Source organism: Uranotaenia lowii, chromosome 2 (assembly GCF_029784155.1).
Source record: "Uranotaenia lowii strain MFRU-FL chromosome 2, ASM2978415v1, whole genome shotgun sequence".
In the NCBI taxonomy this organism is placed as follows: Eukaryota; Metazoa; Arthropoda; class Insecta; order Diptera; family Culicidae; genus Uranotaenia; species Uranotaenia lowii.
This window is the reverse complement of record NC_073692.1, coordinates 130,998,105-131,024,016: the sequence shown is the minus strand read 5'-3', so window position 1 is coordinate 131,024,016 and position 25,912 is coordinate 130,998,105. Positions and strand designations below refer to the sequence as shown.

General features: G+C 35.8%; 1 protein-coding gene across 2 annotated transcripts in view; it reads right to left on the bottom strand.

Annotated features, from left to right (window-relative positions):
- The window catches only part of LOC129749648 (abhydrolase domain-containing protein 2-like), an 82,270-nt gene that overhangs the window by 25,583 nt on the left and 30,775 nt on the right, over positions 1 to 25,912 (bottom strand). For both annotated transcript variants that reach the window (XM_055744680.1, XM_055744681.1), the window contains 2 exons: positions 7,720 to 7,892; positions 7,469 to 7,636 (listed from right to left, as the gene is read on the bottom strand). In XM_055744680.1, the coding sequence (XP_055600655.1) occupies positions 7,469 to 7,636; positions 7,720 to 7,892 (341 nt within the window). The remainder of the gene's footprint in view (positions 1 to 7,468; positions 7,637 to 7,719; positions 7,893 to 25,912) is intronic.

Here is a 25,912-nt window from a genome sequence, read left to right as displayed (position 1 = left end):
TTTGGATAAAAACGAGTTAGGAGCGAAAGCTGAGTGCAGTTATTCGAAAGTTCTCAAAACTACGATACAGAAGAAACCAGAATCAGGTCCGTTACTCAACATGGTCCAACCGGAATCTCGAAGGTCATCCAGTGAACCAGACATTGATACGGATATGGTAGAAGTTGAAAGTGTTAAAGCGTGTTTGAAAAGGTAAAGGGATCTCACGGAAGTTCGACAAATGGTATCGATGAGGAAGGGCAAACTTGCACTTCGGGAAGAAGTAGGAGCCGTCGCTCAAAAATGAATACACTTGAGACAATCTCCACAAAAGTTAAAATTCGAATTAGAAATCGAATTCCAAAACTTGAAGCAAGGTTTAGAAAAGTTTCGAGATAGTTCAGATTAGATACTTCTAAGAAAATGTAGTTTGAGACGTAGTAATTTTGTGAACAATTTTCAAATATATGTTTGTAATTTGGAATAATTATAAATCCATTTGAATAGAAAAAAAACTAACCAAGCAAATGGAACCAAATTCGGAATGTAGATAAGGGTATTTGAATACGAGAAATGATTGTATGATAATTTAAATTATATAAATATAAATAAATTCAGTATAAGTTGGAAAATAGTCGAGCAAATTTCTATGAATATTAGGTGCTCAACCTTCTATCCAATGCAGATATAGAAAGAGTAAATGGGACTCTCTAACATGTTTTTGCCAAACTCGACTAACCAGCTAACCGAGCAAATGAAACCAAATTTTGCACGAGAAATATTTCTATAATTATTGGAAACCATTCCTTTCTTGCAGCAAGAGTGTAGATTTACAATCGCGTTATTACATACATCAATGCTGTTTGTTACTCGTAAATTCCCAGTCAAATTGATTTGTGATGTGTTCCTTTGATTTATAATAAATAAAGAAATAAATAGGTAAAATGGAAAGGGGGAATGGGTGGGGAATTTTAATCAATTAATTAAGTAATTAATTTGAGAATTAAAAACAGATTTAAAATTTAAAATGTTGGAAATAAATCAAGATATAAAAGTTCAGAATGTTTCAGTGCTTTCAAAAAGTTTAACACACATACCTTTAGATTATGTGCAAATTTTTCTGTATTTAAAGACTCCGCCCGCTTTAAAAAGGGGCGATTTTGTTTTTAAATTTAAAGAGATTATTTATTGTATTGAAGATCCCTGGCTCCTTCAACCTTCAAATCTAAAAATTAAGTTTAGACTCAAGACAATCTACACCCATAGAATGCATATTTAGCAAATCTCTGTACCGAAAAGGCGCTGAAATGTGCACTGTGCCAAAGATGAAAGTTTGAAAAAGCACTAATGACATAAGGACTCGAGCTCCCAACCAAAATGATGCATGGCATGATGATCGGAGTGATCTCCCCCCCAAGCGGCAAAAAACCGTTACGAAGTATTCGCAAACGCTGGATTTTATATAAAAACTAAGAACTTTTCCTAGTAGGTGTACTTTCGAATTCTCAAATTTTTCCACTCCTTGGGGGGTTTGTTCAATAAAAGAATTTATTAATTAATTAAAAGATTTAAATTGAAAAAAAAGTCGGTCCGCCAAACTAAAACAGCTGTAACTTACAATTCCCTGGATCGAATTTCACCAAATAACTTTTGTTGAGGTACCGTAAACTGGGGGAACTTTGATCTGCGGAGTAACTTTGATCTACATGAAATTTTCTCAGATAATCATCATGAACTAAGTATAAAGTTAAACTATCTGAAAACTGTTTACTACGTTTGAAAGCCTGTAGATTGAGTTACAAATGAGCTTAATTTTGTTTTTATTAGAAGATTTTTTATGTTACTTAAAATATAATTTAAAAATCTTAAAATATCTTGTTTTTTGAAGGCTCACGAACAAACATCTCTCCTGATCAAATTTCAGCATGTAGAAGCAAATGGACTGTTTAATGTGAAAGTTCAACTCTTTCCTTGGTTTAGGTTAAGTTTAAGTGTTATTTTTATGGTCGTTTGATGATAATTTTTGGATATTAAAAAAATGGTAATTTTCCATGAAAAAGCCTGTATAGAAAAAATGGCTACAAACCCTATCAAATTGTTAAATTTGAAGAAAAAAAGAACATGGGAACAGTACGAGGACTTAGGGAATTGCATGAAGTTAAAATTTCATTTGTTTGTGAGGCCAAAAAAAATTGAGAAATGTTTATAATTTTTGCCCCTAAATGTATGCAGCAAATTGTCCAGCTTTCGTGTATATTTGTTTTTGAAAGAAAACGTTGAAAAATTCAATTGAGCCCAAACAAAAAATTACTGTTATCGATGTTTTGGGCGTTCTGTGCTGAATGGCATCAAAACAATAAACTTGAAGATGTTGAGATACGTAAAAACCATAGTAATCAAAGTTACCCCGAAACTTGAAATCTGGTTTTGTAACAAACATTTAATAATAACTACAAATGTCGTTTGAATTTACTGCAATTAATGATCATGTTTAATACTCCTCATCTCAGTAAGGGTTTTAAAGCTTTTAGGTATTACGAAAAAGCAACCCCTTCCAAAATATTCAAAAATGAATGAAAAAAATGATCAAAGTTCCCCCAGTTTACGGTACTTACAGCGTTGAATTCGAATTTGCTGACCATATACGCTGCCGGCCTTAGTTTGGGATCACCCCCTCAAAAAAGCTCATTTGTTTGGCCATATCTGATGACATATTGCATTTCTTTTTATCTCATTCTAAAGTCGATTAGCAAAACCTTCTTCGTATGTTTTTGGCAAAATGTATATGTTAACTTAATATGACTTAAACTTGGCTTAAGGTTGGAAAATTTCCAAAAAATCGCACTTTATATTTCAACCCGATCAGTTCAGGGTTAGGTGGATCGAATTTAAAAATTCGAGTTGCATTTGAATCTTTTTTCATAAATATTAAAAACATTTTTTTTTTTAATTTTAGGCTTAAAACGTGCATACAGGGAGGCCACTCAAAATCGATTTTTGATTTCCCGCATTTTTCCCGGCTTTTTCCCGCATGGTCTCACGAAATTCCCGATTTTGTATAACAGAAAATCATGCAAAATTCCGAATATTTTTTTGGACATTTTTTTTCTGAAATTATTTTATCGGCTATATCGGTGAAATTTTATATTCTTTGAGAAAGAATATTTAAGAATTGAAAGAATATAGACGGATAAAAGATTAGAATAAGGTGAAAGATGTTGAAAACGAGCGGAAGGGTAATTTTAATTTGAAAAACTTTTCATCACATTTCATTGTTTTGTTCCTCACGTATCTACCACTGCAAGGTAGTAGGCCCGAACAGACTTTCACTAAGCAAAATATTCCCGACTTTTCGAAAGAATTCCCGGCTTTTTCCCGCTATTTTCCCGTTGGTTTTCAAATCCCGTCTTTTTCCCGCATTTCCCGCTTTTCCCGCTTTTCCCGAATGGGTGGCCACCCTGCGTGCATAGTGCTTCAAATAGATAAAAAAGCTACTTAAGTTATCGATCAAAAGTTAGGGCTCACCCCTCAGTATTGTGTATCGGCAAAAAGTTTGGGATCATGCGACACATGCAATTTAATTTCGTGCGTATTTCTGTCATCAAACAACGTATCGCTAATCTGATAAATTATCTTTAATGCGATCCTTCTTATTGACTGATTTTTGAAAATTTGGGAAACCACCTCCCTCCCCCCAAGAGCCAACTCTAGGGAGGGACGTGAAAACGTTTTTATTTTGTTTCTTTCAGTCATACGCAATGTGTTTCGTAGGGAGGTTCATGCCGGCGGAGGCAAATCGAATCATCACCAATCCTATTTTCTTATGCCAATGATGCTATGATTTTGATTACTCGCAATTTTCATAGAGGCTGAATTTAGGGTGTAGAAGCTCAAATGCATTGAAAAGTAGCTCGCTTTTGCATATTTAATGTTGAAAATTAAATGTAATTAAAATTATTTAACAAACTTCAATTTTTCCATGGAAGGGGTAGGTAGCTAAGCACACCGGGTCAGCTAGTATTATCAATAAAGATTTGCAAGATGTAAACGAGTCCGACTTTTCCAGGAGGAAAAGCGCCGCCTGGAGGAGGAGGAGCTCGAGGAGCTGGAGCAGCTGCATCGTTCCCAAGAAACACGAAAGTTCTATCAGAAACTCAACGCATCCCGCAAAGGCTTCGTGCCGCAAGCCGAAATGTGCCGGGATAAGGACGGGGGTATCCTGACGGACAATCGTGAGGTGATCAAAAGGTGGAAGCAGCACTTCGATGAACACCTGAACGGCGCACATGCAGGGATCAAGAAGGTGGGGGAAGGTACATCGCCGGCGTAGCCAACGACGAAGAGGAGCCACTCCCAACGATGAGTGAAGTTAAGGAAGCCATTCGCCAGCTGAATAGAAAGAAGTCGGCTGGGAAGGATGGCATCGCAGCTGAGCTCATCAAAATGGGCCCGGACAAGTTGGCTGATTGCCTACACCGGTTGATAGTCCGGATCTGGGACAGAGAACAGCTACCGGAGGAGTGGAAGGAGGGGGTAATATGCCCCATCTACAAGAAGGGTGACAAATTGGACTGTGAGAACTACCGAGCGATCACTGTCCTCAATGCCGCCTACAAAGTGTTGTCCCGAATCCTACTCCGCCGCCTAACGCCACAAGCAAACAGATTCGTGGGAAATCATCAAGCCGGCTTCATGGAGGGACGGTCTACGACGGACCAGGTATTCACATTACGGCAAATCCTCCAAAAATGCCGTGAACACAAAGTCCCTACGCACCATTTATTCATAGACTTCAAAGCCGCATACGACACGATCGACCGTAACGAGCTATGGAAAATCATGGACGAGAACGGCTTTTCCGGGAAGCTGATCAGACTGATCAAGGCGACGATGGATGGAACGCAGTGCTGTGTGCGGATTTCGGGTGAATTGTCGAGTTCATTCGAATCGCGCAGAGGGCTTCGACAAGGTGATGGTCTATCCTGCATGATGTTCAACGTGGCGCAAGAAGGTGTTATTCGACGCGCGGTGGGCGAAATACGGGGCACGATTTTCAACAGATCCAGTCAACTTATCTGCTTTGCCGATGACATTGATATAGTCGGAAGATCATCTGCGGCGGTGGAGGAGATCAACCGCAAACTGAAACGCGAAGCAGGAAGGATTGGGTTGATGATTAATACGTCCAAGACGAAGTACATGCTGGCCTGCGGATCCGAGACCGACCGAACCCGCTTGTCCAGTAATAACAAGGTCACGATCGACGGCGACGAGCTGGAGATAGTCGAAGACTTTGTCTATCTCGGCTCACTGGTGACCGCAGACAATCACACCAGCCGTGAGATCCGGAGGCGAATTATCAACGGAAGTCGTGCCTACTATGGACTCCACAAGCAACTGCGGTCGAGAAGACTTAGCCCTCGCACGAAGTGTGTGTAACCTGTATATGACGCTCATTAGACCGGTTGTTCTCTACGGGCACGAGACATGGATATTGCTCGAGGAGGACCTGCGTACACTCGGAGTATTCGAGCGACGAGTGTTAAGATCCATCTTTGGCGGCGTACAGGAGAACGAAGTGTGGAGGCGAAGGATGAACCACGAGCTCGCGCGACTCTACGGCGAACCCAGTATCCAGAAGGTGGTGAAAGCTGGCCGGATACGCTGGGCGGGACATGTTGCGCGAATGCCGGACGACTGTCCTGCAAAACAGGTGTTCGCTACGAATCCGGTAGGAACAAGACGAGCGGGGGCGCAACGAGCGAGGTGGTTAGACCAAGTGGAGCGTGATCTGGCGAACGTGGGGTGCCCGAGAAATTGGAGAACGGTTGCCATGGACCGAGTGAATTTTAGGAATTATGTTCGCCAAGTTATGTCGTGAGACGGAATACTATGTAAATAAAAATAAAAAAAATTAACGAGTATTATTTTAAATAAGTTTTAAGTTATTTTAAGATTTAAAATTGAAAATGGTCTGTTGGTTTAAAAGGTTGCTCACCCCTGCCCTAAGCTATCATTTGAAGGTCGAATCCCTAGAATCCCAGATATAAAGTCTGCTTCATTTAATATTGGAACAAATTCTTTTGCTCATTGTGGCGCTCCTAGTGGACGGAAACTGGAGTGGAAACTTTTTTCACCCACGTGTCGGGAAATTCATTACCTTTCACCATGTATTTATGTCATAACATCAAACGATAGCATTTTGTAAACAACCGCCATGGAAGCCGAACGGAGAGATCAAATTGTGCACAGTTTTCTTGAAAATCCATTGTTGTCGGCATCGAAGCTAGCTAAACAGCTTAAAATGCCCAGAATATACCGTATGGCGTGTTATCAAGCAGTACAAGGAAACATTGACGACGGCTCGGAAGCCGCATTCGAAGCGTCGGAGTGGAACTGTCGACCGGAAACTGCGTGGGAAAGTCATCAAGGCCGTCAAGAGGAATCCCAATCTTTCAGACCGCGATTTGGCCAATAAGTTCCAGGCCGCTCACAGTACGGTGCGACGAATTCGTCTCCGGGAAGGAATAAGGTCATTCCGAGCCAGCAAACAGCCAAATCGGACGCTGAAGCAGAACAATGTGGCCAGAATACGTGCTCGAAAGCTGTACGACCAAGTGCTGACCAAGTTCGACGGATGTATTCTGATGGACGATGAGACCTACGTGAAGGCGGACTTTGGGCAAATCCCAGGTCAAAAATTTTATTTGGCGACGGCTCGGGGGGATGTACCTGCAAAATTTAAGTTCGTGTTTGCGGATAAATTCGCCCGCAAGTACATGATTTGGCAGGGGATATGCAGTTGTGGACAGAAAACCAAAGTCTTTCTCACTGACAAGACAATGACATCAGAAGTCTACAAAAAAGAGTGCCTACAGAAACGGATTCTGCCGTTTATTCGTGCCCACGACCGTCCAGTAATGTTTTGGCCGGACCTCGTAAGCTGCCATTACAGCAAAACGGTTATGGAATGGTACGCAACGAACGGGGTCAGCGTAATACCGGAGGACCTCAACCCCCCAAACTGCCCCCAGTTCCGGCCGATAGAGAAATACTGGGCAATCACGAAGCGGAGGCTTAAGGCAAAGGGAAAACTTGTTAGGAACATGACTCAAATGAAGAACTGGTGGAATCAAATCGCCAAAACGGTGGACGAAAAGGGTGTGCGCCGCCTAATGTGCCGTATTACGGGAAAAGTACGAGAATTTCTTCGAAACAGCAATGAATAATTTTTTTAATTTTTTTTTATGAAAAAGTAAAGAAAATGCTACATTTGTATGAAAAACAAATTATGAATTTGTTAATAAATGACTGAACTACACGCAATTGTTTGTGTTCCAATATTAAATGAAGCAGACTTTAATGTAAATTTGGGCCACCCCAATGTTTACGTTTCTTTCAATGTTTAATGATTAATCATCTCTAATTAACCGCCAAAGTTTTTCCTATGAATTGAAAGCTTATTACTTAGGTACATAAGGGTACTCACCGTATGTGAAAATCCGAGTAGAGGTAACCTGAACGCTGTCCAAAACTCCGATGTGGTTGAGCACCGCACACCGATAGCCGTGGCACTGTGCGTAATGTACGAACGTTCGAATGTAGACCGATTCGGAGGAATTTCCGATTCCGGGACATATCGCTACGGTAATGTCGTCTGCAGAAGAGGAAAAAAAGGAAAAATCATTGGAAATCAGTAGCCAGCCATTTAAATCCGATTACCCGGGCACACAAACTCACCTTCGACCGAAGTAATCAACGGTTGATACAAATCGTACGTCAGCGTCGAGCCGTCTGCCAGGATCAGATAGACTCGTTCACCCAGCGGCCAGGGACATTTAACCCGGCCCACGATGCTGTGGATAATGGTCTGGATGTGACCGCTGAAGCCCCAGAGGCGCGTCGGAATGTAACTGCGAATGGAAAGGAGAAAACGAATGGGAAAGTTAGAGAAGGCATGTTAAATCCGTCTATGTATGTATGTAGGTTTCTGCGCCTCATTTGATCGGGATTGTGGGAAATTTTTCGCTAGAACTGGATTGCCCCATTACTCTAGCAGCTTATTAGTATTCCAAATGTACGCCAGATCAGTGGATGCTGCACAGATTGGTTCTAATGGAATGAGAAGTCAAGCTGGCTCCGTATGTTGACGTCAACTCATTAAAACTCATTGCGTTTGCCTGGATGAAATCGAGCTCATTGATTTCTAAAACACCTTTTGTTTCAGATTTCAGATTGCGATTTAAGGTTTAGAATTCAGAATCAGATTTATGATTTCAGATTCAGGTTAAGAATTCAGATCAAGTATACTTATTAGAAGAATTGCCCTATAAAAACCATATAAAAAGGGAAAGGATTATCAAACGGCACATTTGCCAAATTTCTCAACCATTGAAAAGCGTTCATCATCTCAGTTCAGCCCACTTTTGTGATGGCGAATGTGATAATTAAAACAAACTTTTTGTCTTCCTTTCGTTTAACCTGCGACCCCTCGAAGGTATTTAATTAATTTTATGTAATCCTACATAATTTGGATGTTCATGAGCTTTGCACGGTAAAGACAACCGAAAAAGAAAACGCCGAAAACTTAAATGGACGAAAATGACATAAGACCGGTTAACTGTTTTAGATGTATCTAATCATTTGAAATTCGCAAGGTTCGAGGTTTTTTTTTCATTCGGAGGATGTTTTGAATTTTTTTGATCAATAATAAATGGAAACAAAGTTTTGTTTTTAACTTTTTGACTCTGTTCGAATTTACTGTATCACATTTTAACATATTAACAGTATAACTTAGAGCTAGTTTAAAAGGTTGAACATTTGCAACACTCTTGCGAAAAACTCTCTTGCCATCTTTCTTTCCTTCCATCAAACGTGATGCAATTTCAGCCCGCCAGGCATAGGTTAGTAGGTACGTTAGTATAGCAAAAAGTGTCATTGTTGTTTTGGACTCTTAGCCTCAATTCAGTTTCGCAACATGTCGGTCGTGCAACATCGCTATTATGCTCCCATCCAAAACATTTTTACTGCCTCTGCTAGCTCGATGCTCGGTTGGATGGCTTGCTCGCTTACTTTCTGCTGATGTTACCTACTACTCTCGGTAATTGCTTTTCACGGCTTCTTACCCATTCATGAAACTTTACCTCAATGTAATGGACTATCATCTGAAAAAAAAACCCCGTAGACCAGGACAAAACAAACAATTAAAGTGCTCTTTTGAAGGAAGTTTTTTATGCAAAGAAAGATTTGCAAATAGAAGCATCTGGAAGATTTTATTTTGAAACATATGTTAACTTCTCTCATACTACAAACTCATTCTCCAACCCACTTATAATACTTATTTTGAAACAGTGAAAGTTACATGGAGAAAAAAGATAGCCATCTCTAATAACATGTTTTGAAGAAATTTAATCTAAAATTGGACACGCGAACTCGATATTATGACAAAGGAGCAAAAAAAACAAAACCCACTGTTGATTTAGTGGAAGAGCTAATAATTTAATTCACAAAGGTTGCCACCTAGATGTTGGAGATTGGGAAAGTAAAAGCTCACGTTGGGTTATCTTTAATTTCATAGTCTTCCGCGGCTCACGTTGACTTATCATCACCTCGATTATTAGCACTTAACAGGAGAAAGTATATCTATGAAGCGAATTTCGCTTCTCCAGTTTCAGCTTTCGTAACATCAAAATGAATTGATTTTAATTGATAGAACACGAATTCAGACATTTTCTACTATATTGACAATATAAACCGAAAAGGTTCCCGAAAAAAGCTCAAACTCAAACAACTGTACAGGGTCCGGCAATTGAACTTCTACATTACTTCAACAGTAATTATTTCGTTGCACACGAAACAGTATTGAACGACCCCTCGTCGCTTTGTTTACATTAAGTCTGGGGGTAGGGGGATGTAACTGTTACTTTTGTAATCAGGTGTAGCGCTGCGGTTGCCTTGTTCCTAGCTGGCAAACGGCAGAAGGACATAGTTCGTGAGCTGTCCGATATAAGTGTGTGCAGAAGTTTTGTATACCGTACAGTTAAAAGATATCTGGGGACCGGAAGTGCCAAAAAACGGTATGGTGGGGGACGCCGACCTACTGTGGTGACACCTGCCATGGCGAAGATCGTCAAGAAGCGCCTTAAGAGAAATCCTCGTCGTAGTGCCACTAAATTGGCAGAGGATCTCAACATATCGGATCGAAGTCTCCGTAGGATCCTGAAAGATAAACTTCAGACCAAGCCCTGATCTAAAGCATGATCTAAAAGGTTCAAGACCTTACGGTGAAGCGGAAGGAAGGTTGAAGAATATCGTGTTAACCGACGAGAAACTCTTCACTGTACAGCAGTTCGTTAATAAGCAGAACGACAGAGTTTGGTTGCCAGAAAGATCACGAAGCCATGCCCCGACTTGCTGACGGCCACCCGGCGACAGAAACCAGCATCGGTGATGGTTTGGGCCGGAATCACCCGTGATGGCCGGACTCCGCTAGTTTTTGTCCCTCTAGAAATGAAGATCAACCAAAATACATATCGGGAACTAGTTCTACAGAATATCGTCGAACCGTGGGCACGTCGACATTTTGGACACGTCCAGGAATTGGGTTTTCCAACAGGACTCGGCACCGGCTTAAAAACTAAGAAAACCCAACTTTGGATTGCGCAACATTTTCCAGGGTTCATTTCGAGCTCCGAGAAGCCGGCGAGTTCGCCAGACCTGAACCCTATGGACTTTGCTGTTTGGAGTATGTTGGAGGCCGAAGTTTGCTCTAAAAAAACATGAAGATGTGGAGGTCCTGAAGCGACATCTCGTGGCAGCCTGGGATAAAATACCACAATAACACCTGCGGGCCTCATACGATGCGTTCCTCGACCGTCTGCGGCGAGTGGTTAAACTCAAGGGCGAACAAGTCGAACTTTACCAGTGAATTTTGAAAAAGTAATTTGTTTTCAAGAGAAATTGAATGGATTTGAAATAAAAAGTTGTTATTTTGTTCAATTTATATGTTTATTTCAATGTAGCACTTTAATTGCCGAACCCTGTAAGGGCTTCCTCGTACGAAAATCTCTGAAATCTCTATAAAAAACTATAAGAAAAACTTTTATATGACGAGAATTCGCACTGGGTTTATTAACACTTAATGGTCAAAGGTCGAAAAAAGGTCAGCCCACCAAATTCAAACAGCTATAAATTGGATTAGGGGTTTACCCCCCCCCCCCCCCCCCCCCATTAAGATTTTTTCCAAATAAAAGTTTCACCGAAGTAACGGAAAATTACTTGATCTTAAAATGTATTTGAAAATAAGTGTTAGCAAGCAAGTCAGAAATTTTTCTCGCCTCCGGCAGAATTTTATCTTCAATCACCTTTAGCTTGAGACATTTCGATCTTCGATACTATTCGACGTTTACGAATTGAAACTTCTTGTATAGGAATTCAAAAATTTGACATACAAAAACCCTACCTCCAGAATTGGTTTTTATTAAGAAGTGTAACTAAATAAGAACAGAGTTTGAAACAAACCTTTTTTTTTTATTTAAAAAATCGTTTACAGCATTACAAATGTTATGCTGATATGAAATATTCTTCAAGAAATCTATTTCGATTTAATTTTATTACGTGTGTTATGTTTCGTAAATGAAAATTTACACAAAGACAAAACTTACATTTTTCTGAGGTGCAATGAATTAAAAAGGTAATTTCGACTAATTTGGGTACCCTGAATCTGAATATGCAATATTTCTATCAGCTTTTGTTATTATTAAAATTACTTTTTGAAATAAGTTAAAAGTATTTGAGAAATTGCTACATATTTTATACAAACACTCAAATCAAAAACTTATCAGTCAAAAATAAAAGTATTAAATGAATTATCAACTTTCCTCCAGAATTCAAGTAATTTTAAGTTCTGAGAAAAAATATATATACGTGTTATGTTTTTTTTCTTTTTTCATTTTTCAAATTTTTAAGAAGTTTTAAACTAAACTGAATTTTAGATTTTTTTAGCAAACATGTAATCTTTATGCAGGTTTCAACAATCAAATTGAAAATAAGTTTTTTTACACTTTCTACAGTTTCAAAAGTACTTGTAATGATTACTTTCCATTTTTTAATTGTTGAATTTTACATGTTATAGATCATGTATCATTTTTATCATAATAATATCCCTTAATTGGATGAAGTATGACAAACAGAATCAGAATCAGATTTTTTCGTATATGTAGGTTTGTTAGTTAATCAGTTATAAATGTTTGATTTTACTTAAAACTGATACATTTTAAAACCCCTTATCACTAAAACTCAAAGTGTTTGACCAAATTTGATATAAAATTCGAGTTCAGAACGCTAAAATCTACCAAATCAATTATAAAAAAAATAAGCACCAAATTGCGTTGAGTCATAAATTAAATTATGTGAATTCCTCCTGAAATGTTTTATAAAACTTATCTTTTTCATTTTCATATTTTGTTCAAGTTTTTAAATAAATTTACCAAATAAAGTACAGTTTTTTTTCCAATTCATTCATTAACATGCCGAAAAGTCGAAATATTTGAACTTTAGAAATAATTTTAACATTCTTTTTTTTTAATTCTGAATTTTTGTGTACTTGACACATAAGTCCTTAAATCTTAATTTTTAATAAGAAAAACAAAGTTTCAACCTTCTGTTGTTTTTAGGACCCAATATTTCAATCGAAAGAGGCAAAATACTTAGAGCTTGTAATTTTAAACTTTAAAACATGTGATTGAAAATTTAGAAACTTTTCATTAATTTTTATTTGATAAAATCGTCTTTTATGGATCGATCGTGGTTTTTAAATTAATCTTTAAAGTTTGAAACATGATTTGAAGTAGGTAGCAACTTTAAACTTAATTTCTATGCCAAATGTTAACTAACTTTGTATTTGCTTTATTCTTTCAATATGTGTTGTAACTTGGAACTCCTAATCTTTCAATTTTTATCAGTTTTCATTGATCATTCACGAATTTACCCATTTCTTAACATTTCTTTGTAAGTATAATTTGACATGAAGTTACTTTTTTTAACTTCAAAAATTAACTATTCATGCCATTTATTTTTCTATAAATAGATTTTTTTTCTCTGACTTCTTTCACTGCCACGTTTCAAATAATAATAAATATATCCATTCTTCTTTTTATGAAATTCAATTAAAACTTCAATCATTGAATAAATTCTCCAAAGTTCAAATTGGGTTGTTCTATTATCGAAAAATCACATTTCTAATCGCGATTGAATATTTTTGTTCAAATTTAAAATACAACAGCGGAATTTTTCAATCACCTTTCAGTTGAAAATGAAGAAAAGAGTTTTAATTAAGATGAATAAAAATTAACAATTGTTATCATTTTACTAAAAAGTAATCCTGGTTAATTTTTTACCTGATTGGACATTTATTTTAGAATCGAGATTTCTTTTAAGCTCTGTGTTATGGAAACGTTTATTTTAAACTAGCTGACCCGGTGTGCTTTGCTACACATTCAAAAATAAATGTAATTTGTAAAAATTCATTCAAATTTACATTTTTGTAAGCATTTTTTTAAGTCAAACCATCATAGTTCAGATCCAACAACTTTGAAATGAGAGCTGCAGCTGAAGTTCCGAATTGCAATTCAATATGTTATATATTATTTACTGATACTTGATCTTTAAATTTGTTTTTCAAGATCTGAAATTTGCACTCTGTTTTAAAAGCTTCATAATGACTTAAATAATGTCTAAATGTATGGATTTTCCACCTTTTTTTCCCAAAGTGGAAAGTTACGAACTTCCATAAAAACATTTGTCACATCATTATTTGAGTTATGCCAAATACCCGTACACAAAAAAAACTCTCTTATAAAATATGGTCCCTTCTTTGAAAAGCTCTTTATCTTAAACTTAGATGAGAGCTCCCCAATCTTTTCGAATTTTGTCCCCCACTGCTTGAAGAAGGTAGGCTGATTTACCTGGCTCGAGTTTACATACATTTCTAATTGGAAGAAAAAAGATTCGCATTGTACTTTATGAATCGGGACAATTTTTTGAGTATATACCTAATATTCTGTATTACGAGGACTTCCAGCTCCTGATAAGCTTTAGATGGTGTATATTTTGGAGTTGACAAAATAAGCTATAGAAATTTGAAAAAAAAAACGATGAAAAGGATTTTTAATAATCATTTTCAAACAGATTTTTTTCACCATCCTCGGCCTTCGAAGCAGTTTGAATATCTATCCTTTTTACGCCAAAATTATGTTCAAAAAATGTTTCGCCATATGCCAAACTCGTGGACATGAGACATTTCATCTTGAAGTTTTCCCAAACAGCACTTGTCATGGTATCAAAATTATCGATTTTAAAAAGTGCATATATCTTTTTTTTCTGATAAATTTATTAAAGCCAAAAATATAAATATGAAAAAAAATATCAGTTGCATCACTGAATAAATTCTCAGCGTTTTTTTTTATTTTCTCTTTGAAAGTCAAATATTAAAAAATGTTGGCAAAATCAATTTCTAAGTTAACATTTGTCCCGTATATTGGGGCAAAATATTGAATAATTTTGAAGATGAATTTCTTAAAAGTTCGACGTTTGCCCTTTCCCCACCGTGTAAGTTGACAGGAGGGAATATTTTTCAACACTTCTAATAAACTAAAAAATTCTCATAAAAATTTTGCTTCCAGTTGAATATCATTTCTAAAGTCTCACTTTTCAAAAAAGAAGCGGATCAAAAGTCTCTTTTATGCAGCCTTGTAACACAAAAACCTTTTTCATGTCAAGTACGTACTTGAATTGGTATGTAAGCATAAAGTACGATGTTTTTTCAGATTTTTTTAAAATTAAAAGTATCCATTTCCATTTCTAAATTCGTTTCAGTTGTGTATTTGGGCCAATGTAACAATTTTTAGAAGAAAACATTTTTTTTTATTTTTTGTAACAGAGAAAAGTTGAACGTTCGAACATGCCCTAGTGTTCCTTGAATCAACATTCTTTGGTAAAATGAATTCCTTCACGTTTGGTCAATAAAAATCAGTTTATTTCACTAATACCTTTCACTTATGCACACGTCAGTAATATCTTATCCAATTTAAAGAAAAGGATCTTGATCAGTTCATGTGTCGGATCGGATTTTTTTATCTTCTTTAAATTTAAATGGCGCTTGATAACACTTGTTCATGTCCAACAAAATGTTTCCGAACTATCACTGTAGAAAATATTTCATTTTTCATATTTCTGTTATCAATATGATTCAAAAATAACCTTGTAGGCTAAATGCGTTAAAAAAAAATGTGTGTAAATTCTTTACTTTCTGTATTTTTTTTTTCAATTGTCCGCAAAGTGTCATACCATTATGTCATTAGCATCAGAACTAAATTTATATTTTTTAGACAACAAATGCTACCTATATTAACACGAACTATTTTTGCAAATCTTTCAATTGGTTTTTATTCGATTGATTAAATACAAATTCGTGTCACATCATTTTTTTTCATGTGCCTCAAAGAAGAGAAAATCTCTAAAAAGTAATGCCATGTCTTTTCAATTTCAGATTTTGCCAAAAAAAACGTATATGTTTTGTTCGATCGGCAAAATGTCAATCTGGGTCACATCTAGGAGTAATTCATAACCATGTGCTGTACAAATGAGCTAGGAATCAAGTAGAAAAAATTTCATCACGGCTTCATATCGCCATCCCTTGCATTGAACATATGCTTGGTTGAGAAATACGCGCCAAAATATTCCCATCCCACTGATCAGTATGCTATGTCATGGCTACTATCCTCTCACGACGGGGGCACGCGACGCTTCGACCATGGAGACGAAAAACAAACCGCCCAAAGGAAAAAAAAATCTCGAGAAAATGGATTTCATGACTTTAGTTTGTTTCGAAAAACTACAAATTTTGTATGGGAGCCCCCTCTAACTTAAGTCGGAGCGGTTTGTAACTATTATAGAAACCATCTCCGGCCCCAAAAACTCTCAGATGCCAAGTTTCACGATGATCGGTTCAGTAGTTTCCGAGTCTATAGGGAACAGACAGACAGACAAACATTCATTTTTATATATATAGATAAGCTAAGTAATTCTTTTGAAACAAATTTCTAGTTGAGAATGAAGAACATCATTTCAAAAAAACAATATTAATGACTTACCGAAAATTTAAACTTTCATTGCGATATGATTTAAAAATTTTGTTTTTTTATCAGTCCAATCAATTTTTAGTTAGTGTGGTAATCATGAGTGAAAAACGGTGCTAGAAATTCCACAATTGCTATTATTTTTGGCTAAATTTTAAATTTCAAAGAGGACGAGTCCTTCGCACGGGCCTGCTTGGGAATATATTCGAACTTTTCAAAATTCCATAAATATTTTACATGCCGTTATTATTCTTTAAACTAGATATCTGTCACGAGCCTCATTAAGTATGTTTAGCGTATTTTTCTTAGTGTATTGACACAAATGTTCATCGGAATGAGTAACCCGAAGCAATCGCATTTATAATTACATGTGTTTATTGAATACCCAAGTAGTGCAAATTGAATGTCTTATTTATAAGTCGCGTAATATCGATACACTCAAAACAAATGTGTTGATGCATCCAAATGTGGTCCTTCATATATTATTGAGATCTAACACTTACGTAAATATCTATCTCATGATATCCCTCAAGCTCCAAGATTTTCGACAACATGGTTGACGCAAACTAGTATAAGTGTGACCAATATGTCGGTTAGGGGTTATTTTTTAATTTCTCAAACGCTGGGGTCTTAAAAGCTTAATTTTAGTTCAAAACTCTGCAGTTTTTGCAGAATTTTTAAGAAGCGTTTACATGAGTAAATTTGAGCTTTTAGGTTTGTATGGGAAAATCGAAACTTTGTACTGAAAAATAAAAATCATTTTTGTTTCTTCTGTGTAACCGAGCCTGTTTATGGTTTTTGTGTCAATTTTATAAATTCTCTGAAGGAAATTTTCCGCTGAACATCTTTGTCGAAGACCGTAACTTCATATCTTATTAGGCAAAAAAGTTATTGGCTGTTTAACAGGGTTATGTCTTTAAGCATTTATTAACAATAAATTCAATTGACATCACTGCTGGGGCCTTGCGAAGTATTGCATGAAAAGTAGTCATGCAATACCTCGCTAGGCACCCAGCAGTGATGTCTATTGAATTTATTGTGGATGAGGTTTGAACCAAAATGACCCCAAATCGACTCAGTCTAGTGACCAAGAGTGATTCTTTATCAATTGAGTGTCTATTTGATTTACTCTACAAATATTTACATAGCTATGATAAATTTATCGGTCATTAAAACTTATCGTTATAGGTTTAATAGTTAAATGAACATCTAAAATGGTAAGTTTGAAAACTGATATTTTATTGCCAATAGTTTATTGATTAGATCATAGGCTTCAGCCCTTTTTTATCTTATTCTATAATATAAATGACAATTAATAACTACAGTAATTGTTAATTTGTAAAAGAGCACTGCAGAATTCTACTTTTGATTTGTTCTCTGGTCATGCTTAGTTGAATAATATCAACGCTTCGTAAACTGCTGCGGCCTTCGAACGGAGACATACAAGATAATAAATAAGGCGGATAATATCTTCCACAGATTAAATCCTTTACAAACAGTGCGTCGATCGATTTTCTTCGAGTTTCCAGCGTGTCCAAACCTATCAGCATGTACAAGACTCGATACTCCGGCCTTTCTGCTTGCCACCGAAGGTTTCTCAAAGAACTTTTTCTGAATTCTTTCTAGTCTGTTGTTGTGTATGTTGTAGTACAGTCGCCACACAATGCCGGCATATTCAATGACGGTCCTAACTAATCCAGTGTAGATAGAGACAATCGTGTAGGGATTATTCAGCTCGTGACAGATTCTACTAACCATTCCGAACATAGAACTTGCCTTTGCTACAACTTTTTCGATGTGTTTTGAAAAAGTTAACTCTGCGTCCAACTCCACTCCTAAGTCTTTCACTGAGCTCTGCCGGGCAATGATGAAATCGAGCGGTATTCATAAGTGATATTGCTTATTTTCCGAGAAAATGTTATCACGTTGCATTTCGAGGAATTGATATTTAGGCCGAATCTACTGCAACACTCTGTGAACCTGTGCAACGCGTTTTGCAGAGTCACGCATTTCTTCGGGTGACGAATAGGCAAAAACATTTTGAAATCATCGGCATAAGCCAGCGCGAACACATCAATCAGCACTTCAGGAAATTCGTTCATAACAGCGATGAAAAGAAGGGGTCGCAAGTGACTCCCTTGTGGAACACCACTGTTGACCGAGAAAGTACTAAATCTCACGTTCTCCAGTTTGACGTATTGCGTTCTTTCGATCAGTTTTCATTTATTGTTAATTAAAAATCATATTACTGAAAAATATCTTTTGTCTTTTGCAGATTCCGATTTGGAGGACAGTCGGCGAGTTCGTCATCGTCAAAAAAACGATCTTCCGTATTCCCGGCTGATAATCTGGATAAGAGGCAACGGATGGCCCTCTCCGCTGATCTCAAAGTCACGTTGAAAAGAAAGGACGGTGACATTGACCAAGCTTTCTTCGATGGTTTCAAATACATATGTATTTATTAATCTTCAACAAGAGGTTTCTGATTTAAGCCCTCATCCACGTTTTCATGGCCGTAGGAACGGGGGGGGTTTTGGGGGTTAAACCCCCCCCATGAGGGTCCAAAAAAGCAAGTGAGGTTTTCTACTCTACACTTAAATTTTCAAATCCATAATCAAATCATGATAATAGAGCAAAGTTATTCAAGAGTAACAATCTAGACTAAAAACTTATACCAAAACCTCAAAAACTCATCCCAAGTTCAAAATTTTGTCGACAGTATTTCAAAATTTTCTCAATTGTTCATAGAATAAGGTTGTCAATTTTTTTTAGCACGTATCCGAGCCGGAAAAATCCGGGCTGTTTTATAATAAAAACCTTCCAAAATTCGGGTGTTTGATTTCAAAATTGTCGACCAAAAGCCAAGCAATACTAGGCTGGAATTGCGCTTCAAATATCAAGGTATAAAAAAACTTGATAAAACCTTTCATGATTTTTTTTTAATTTGCTTCAAACATTTTGGACGAAAAAATAAAAAATAATTTACAACACAATTTGTTTTTAAAATTTGATTTTAAAATGAGAATAAGAACAAATCCAGAAAAATTCGGGCATTTCCAATAAAAATAGGGCAACTGGGTAAGACCGGATGTTTTCCAAATTTTATATTGAATATCTTGGCATATTTATATTATTTATCGGGCAATCTGGCAACCTTATCATAGAAATTCAGGTCTGAATATTGAATTTATAATTAAACCCATTTTGGAGGTTCTTGTTTCATATTATCATAACCAAAGTTGTAGTTCTACATATTTTCGTATTTCTGATTCTGTATAAAGTTTAGGATTCTTGATTTTCAGTCAGAATAATCATAAGAAAAAAGGAAAGGAATGCTGTTTTAAATCCTGGTACAAATTTGGTTTTACATTTCATATCAAATTTGAATAATGTTTTTCGAAAACTATTTGCACTTTCAATATTTTGATAACAGTTTTCCGAATATGGGAAAAAAAGAAAAAGAAAAAGTTTTATATTCAAATTTGAAGTTCTCAAACTTCATTCTAACACAAACATGCTTCTAAGTGGCGATCAAAAATTTAAAACTCAGATGCAGATTCATCATTTGGAATTCACATTTCAATTAAGATTCACAATACAGTTAAAAAATTAATAATGAATTAAGATTTAACTAGCGACAAAGAATTTCAATAAAAGATTCATGAATGATGGCTCTTAAACTTGGCTCATAAAATTGTGATCTGCAAACAAGATTCGGAAATCGAACTATTTGAACATTTCAGAAATCGTATAGAAATTTGGAAACAGATTGATTTAAAGTCCAAAGTTTGAATTCCGGTTCACAATTCAGATTGAAAGTTCAGGAAAGGATTCAACTTGTGAATGTGTTTTCCAATTAACATAAAATTGTAGAGGAATTCAAGAGAACATGAACTTAAAAATTTGTTTGTCAGTTTAAAAAAATCATCCACATGATTTTCATTATGGATTAATTCTTTATGAAAAACAATTCCTGTTAAAAAACATGTACCTGATCTTCACCTAAAAAATCTGCAAAAAATTCTATGTTTTCTCGGTGTATTGTTTAACATTATTGATATTGCTGTTTTTTAAGCTAAATTTCAAACTAAAATCATAAATTTAGTTCAAGTTTGCATCAACAAAATTTGATCCGAATATTTTTTTTTATCTCTTACTGTTTGTTTGGAAATTTATATTTATTTTCTTCAAAGGTGAGAATCTTGGAATTTTCAAAAGAGTTTGAAAGTGTGTTTGATTTGAGCATAGACTTAGTTTTTTTTTAAAGAAATTGAAGCTCAAATCAAATAACTTTGATCTACCTCATTCTTAAACTAATTCAAAAAATTTTACCATCAATGAAAGCAATTCCATATTTTGTTTCTAAAGGTTTAATAAAAAAAATCAAGCTCACTTATTAAGCTAAGGATCACTTTTCTAAAGTAATGATTTTATACAAAAATTTTGTTTTAATCAAAAAAATTGTTTTTTTTAACCGTACGTTGTTGGGCAAAAAATCATTGGTAAAAATCAGTCACCAAAACCCCCCCCATGAGCCGGTTCTTCCTACGGCCCTGCACGTTTTTTATGGCTGTGGTTTCCTGTCAGGAATTGCCTGGTTCTACGCTGCCGATGCGGAGAGTCTCAACTGGCTGAAACGATCATTGGATTCTTTAAAAGTTATCGGCAGATTCAAGGACCTGACTGTTCTTCCGTTTACACCTGTGCCTCCACCACGGAAAGGAATAATCACAGTTTCAAATGAATTGAACCCAGGCTTGAAAATTATCATCCATTCATATGGACGGCGAAATTTATTTTCCATCACTATACCCAAGAAAATAAGATCAGTCATGGATCATGCCATGACAGAAATATTTCAATAATGTGAATGTAAATACCATTCATATTCACGTGATGTAAATAAATGTCACGTAAAAGAAGAGTGGGCAATGAATGAAATTTGAGAACCAAGGGAATCTCTAAAAAGGCGTCTAGAAACTCTTATCTCTATTTTCATTTTTTTTTATAATGTAGTTAGTTATCGTTTGTCATAATACAGCAAATTGAGCCTGTGATATAGCTCAGTTGGTAGAACACTTGGCTCCTGACCGAATAGCTACGATTTCGAGCCCAAGAATAAAGTTTTACCGGAAAGGATTTTCAATAACTGTCCGTCAAGTGCATCGTTGCTAAAAAGTTGTGAATGGCTGTTTAAACGCTTATAATCTAAACAAAAAAATATTATGGTAGGAAAACCAAAAATTAGTAAAGTCATTAGTCTGAGCCATATGGACAACACCACGAATGCATGAGGAACATTCTGCCCAAGCTAACTATGTGTGTGATCTTTCGCCCAGTCACGCACACTGGACACATGTCAGCCGAAGGATATGCCCTCCTGGAGTCTGTCGATACAAATTTCATTCCCCCGATGGACATATTCCCTGCACAGGAGGCGTTTCTGGTCCTGTCGTGTCCGTTCAGATTGCGATACCATTAGCTTTCCCATCAGAAACACCAGTTTAGATAAATTGTTTATCCTTGTTGACGGCTCAGTCTGTGTGTATTTTTTCCTAGAGTTCGAGAGCAGCTGACGGGCAATGGTAAAACAATTTTCCGACTCGTGCTGGACACAAAGATCAAAAGTTTAAACAATTCTGGTTCCGAAAATTGTCTGCATTATTACAGAAAAGTTTTTCGGTAGCTTTTCGAAAACTGGGAAATTCTTCGATCAACTTTTCCCATCTGGATTGATGCACGTGTGCATAATCAGATTCAATCAACGCTCTCGGTAGAGAAGTTAGGTACTCGATAATGTCTTTCATCGGCATCGTTTCGAGGAAAATTAAAACGTGAAAGCACTTTTGGATAACTTTTTCTCAAGGATTCTACGCTCTTCGTCGCTTGGTTGTTCGTTCAAGTGAGAGCAACTGTGATGGTCCTGGCGCGGCAGAAGAAAAGCCCGAAACGATGAAGGCAGAATGCTAATGACGTTATAGTTATGCACTTAACTGTGAAGAGGGCTGGAAGTTAGTTGCTAACGTGGTGTTTGGTCACTGTGATTACGCCAAGGATGGTAGTCATCAAGGGGTGGGACTCCAAGGATGGTAGTCGTTAGCATTCAGTATATAGTGGCAGTGAGAAAAATTGGATACGAGAATCATGCACTCCGAATAACATAATCTAGAAAACACTAGAATATATTGAACTGAAACAGGGAGATGCTTCAGACTGGTTTTAAAAAATTATCAAATACCGCAGCTGAGAGCCTAAAAATGTAAAAATAAGGGCTCAGTAGTATCATTGAAATTAATTTTCCATCACTCGATTATCCGTGTTCTGATACCCGATTTTCCGTGCAGAAAATTAGAAGTTTGTTTCATGTTTCCACGTTTAAACGCTGTTTTATCCAATAAAGCATGTTTTTTTGTTAAAATTATAGTCGTTTGACTTGATATCAACGTTGCAGTTGGCGGACAGTTGTTGAAAAACTTATCTGGTTTAACTGTGTTCGATGTTAATTCTAGGGCTCGCAGACATCGGCTCAGGAGGCAACTGACTTGCCAACTGAGCTAAATCACAAGCCCTTATGAAGCATGTTTAGATTTTTATTTTTTGTATTATTTCCAAAATTTCCTGTGGGAAGCATCCGCCAATTTCCATTGTAATTTTGACCGGGATTTTCAAGTTTTTTCACCGCTTTGCAATTCGAATGGAGCAGTGTTTACCTGAACAACAACGTTAGGTTCCGGGAATTTATGATTCTTTAATTCCACGAAAAAACTACAATCTAACAGAAAGAATAATTTTGTGTTCGGCTGCCGAACTGCATTTTCAGAAGCCTTCATTTTGCTCATCTGCACCAAAAGGAGACAGTGATCTTTTTCGTTTGCGAGCAGGGATGCCAATGTGTCTGATTTTTCAGGATGTGCCTCATATTTGAATGTCCATTTTGATAACCTGATAAGCTTCTTTTTTTCCCAGATTTTTGAAAATAAGCCTGATTTTGCCAGATTTTTAGGTTTTTACAGCAAATTTAATGTTTCAGTAAGCAGAACTTTGTACAGATCCCTTCAAACTTAATAGAAATTCAGTACTTGTTCGTATTCACTCCAACCTTGAATTCAAAGCTTCCCGATTCAAATCTTCTATCAACAATTTATCATTTTTGGGCACCTTTGTTTTATAATCTTTTGTCATAACTTCAAAGTCAACATTACATGCGGTCTTCGGGAAAGTAGGTTATTGCGTAAAAACTTTATTTTTAAAATCGTGTTTTATTCTACAGTTATGCCGAAAAAGTGCATAAATGTCTTAAATGACTTTTTATCTACTTCCAAAAGTTAATTCGAAAACCAGAGCTGGTAAAAAAATACAATGGGGAGATAAGGGCATTACGAGCACCCGGGGCATAGTAAGCACTTCTCTTTTCCACGAAAGTACGAATTTTCTCGAATAAATTTTTATTTTTATTTTTTTTTTCTCGGATTTTCATCCTGTTCGATGATTCATCCTTAAATAAATTTTTATGAGGCACAGTTTTGTAGCACCTATAGTATTAATTTTTCAGCAAAAAAGATATCTCCTTATCATCTTTACAGAAATATTAAAAAAAAATCCAACTAGGTTCTCAAGTGACAAAAATATTATAATTTTTGAGCACCGGAAAATAAGCTCTTATGATCCGTTAAACCATCTTGATCTATGATGTACCCATTGGTCCCCAATTTTAACCATCATTAAATTTTTTATTTTTCACTGTAATCAATTTTAAAACGCGTTTTTACTTTAACTTGTTGACTCGGGGCGTATAGAGCGCCATTGATCGGGGCACGATGAGCATCTGCTATAGAATCTAGTAGCGAATGCTACTCGATGAAGTCAACTAAATTATAGAACCACAGCTTGACTAGTCTACATCTGGCGATTTAGCCTATTGGTTAGTTGTCGGAGGGGTAATCAGAAGCCTCGAGTTCGATTCCTGGTCGAGGTTATTTTTTTCATTTACCAGAAGCATCATCCACCAAACAAAGCATCAGAAACATAAAGTATGTGTGTGTGTGTGCAAGCATGGAAAAAATCGCATCGAAGAACGTTCAATTGGCCATCCGTGGTGAATTTGTTCGATACGAACTGCCAAGGAAAAAATTCACACACCAGAATGAACACTAACGATTGCAATGCCGAATGAATGAACTTTTAATAGGTTCGGGTGAATGAACCGATGGCCGAAACATTCGCCACAGTTAACTGGATCGATTTTTATTTTCACCACGACGTTCGTTGGATGAATAGATTCGCAAATGATTGTCGAAACACAATCGCCAAACGATTGCATGATTGCATTCGCGAATGTTTCTGTAACCGGTAAATGGATGCGCCATCAGGTGCTTGTTTTTCGGCTAATTTTGTGCGTGTTAAAGCCCCCGCGCTCGCTGACGGTTTGTTTTCTCATGATGTTAATTCAATTTATGTTGGATTAAGAACATTCAGCCAGGGCCGTAGGAAGAACCGACTCATGGGGGGGGTTTTGGTGACTGATTTTTACCTTTGATGTTTTGCTCAACTACGCACGAATAAAAAAACAAATTATTTTTGTTACTATAAGATTATTCATTTTTAAGTTCTCATTAATAGTTTTTGTATTATATCGTTACTTAAGAAAAGTGGTCCATAGCCTAAAAGGTGAGCTTTTTTTTATGAAACTTTTAAAAACAAGATAAGAAATTTGCTTTCATCGATGGTTAATTTTTTTGAATTTTTTCAAGAGTCTGGTAGATCAAAGTTATTTGATTTGAGCATGAAACAAGTTTTTTAGGCTTGCCTTCAATTTATTAAAATAAACTTATTCTATGCTCAAATCAAACGAGCTCAATCTTTCAAGCTCATTTGCAAATTCCAAGATTCTAACCTTTGAAGAAAATAAAGAAAATTTTCCAAAAAGAAACAGTAAAGGGTAAATCATTTTTGGATAAAATTAGCTTGATGCAAACTTGAATTAAATTTATGATTTAAGATTAAAATTTAGCTAAAAAAATTAATATCAATAATGTTAAACAATACATCGAAGAACAAAATATAATTTTGTGCAGATTTTTTAGGTAAAGATCCACTACACGTTTTTTAACAGAAATTATTTTTCATAAAGAATCAATTCCATAATGAAAATTCTGAGGATGATTTTTTTTGAATATAATATGAGATATTTAGCATTGAACAAAACATAGAAAATTTACTCAAATTCTACTTTATATGTGTGATTTTTCACTGAGTTGTGTGTAAAAACTAATACTAATTAAAAAAGTTTAAATTTGGAAATTAACAAAAAAAAATTCAAGTTCTCTTGAATTCCACAAAAATTTTATGTAGATTGAAAAACTTAAATTTTCTTAAATTTTAAATCTGAATTCAAAAATTGAACTATGAATCTGTTTCCGAATTTCTAAATGATTTCAGAAATGTAAAAAAAATATGATTTCCGAATCTTAATTCCAGATCAGAATTTTATGAGTCAAGTTTTACAGCCATTATTCATGAATCAATTATTTAAATTCTGTATCACTGGATTAATCTCAATTTATTTTTTCATTTATTTGTTTTTAATCTGTATTGTGATTCTGAATTGAAATATAATTTCAAATGATGAATCTGAATCTGATTTAATTTTAGATCGCCACTTATAAATATTAAATATTTAAATTTTGTGTTAGAATAAAATTTGAGAACTTCGAATTGGAATTTAAAACAAAATTCTTATTTTGTCATATGCGGAAAACTATTATCAAAATATTGAAATTATCGATATCAAATTTATT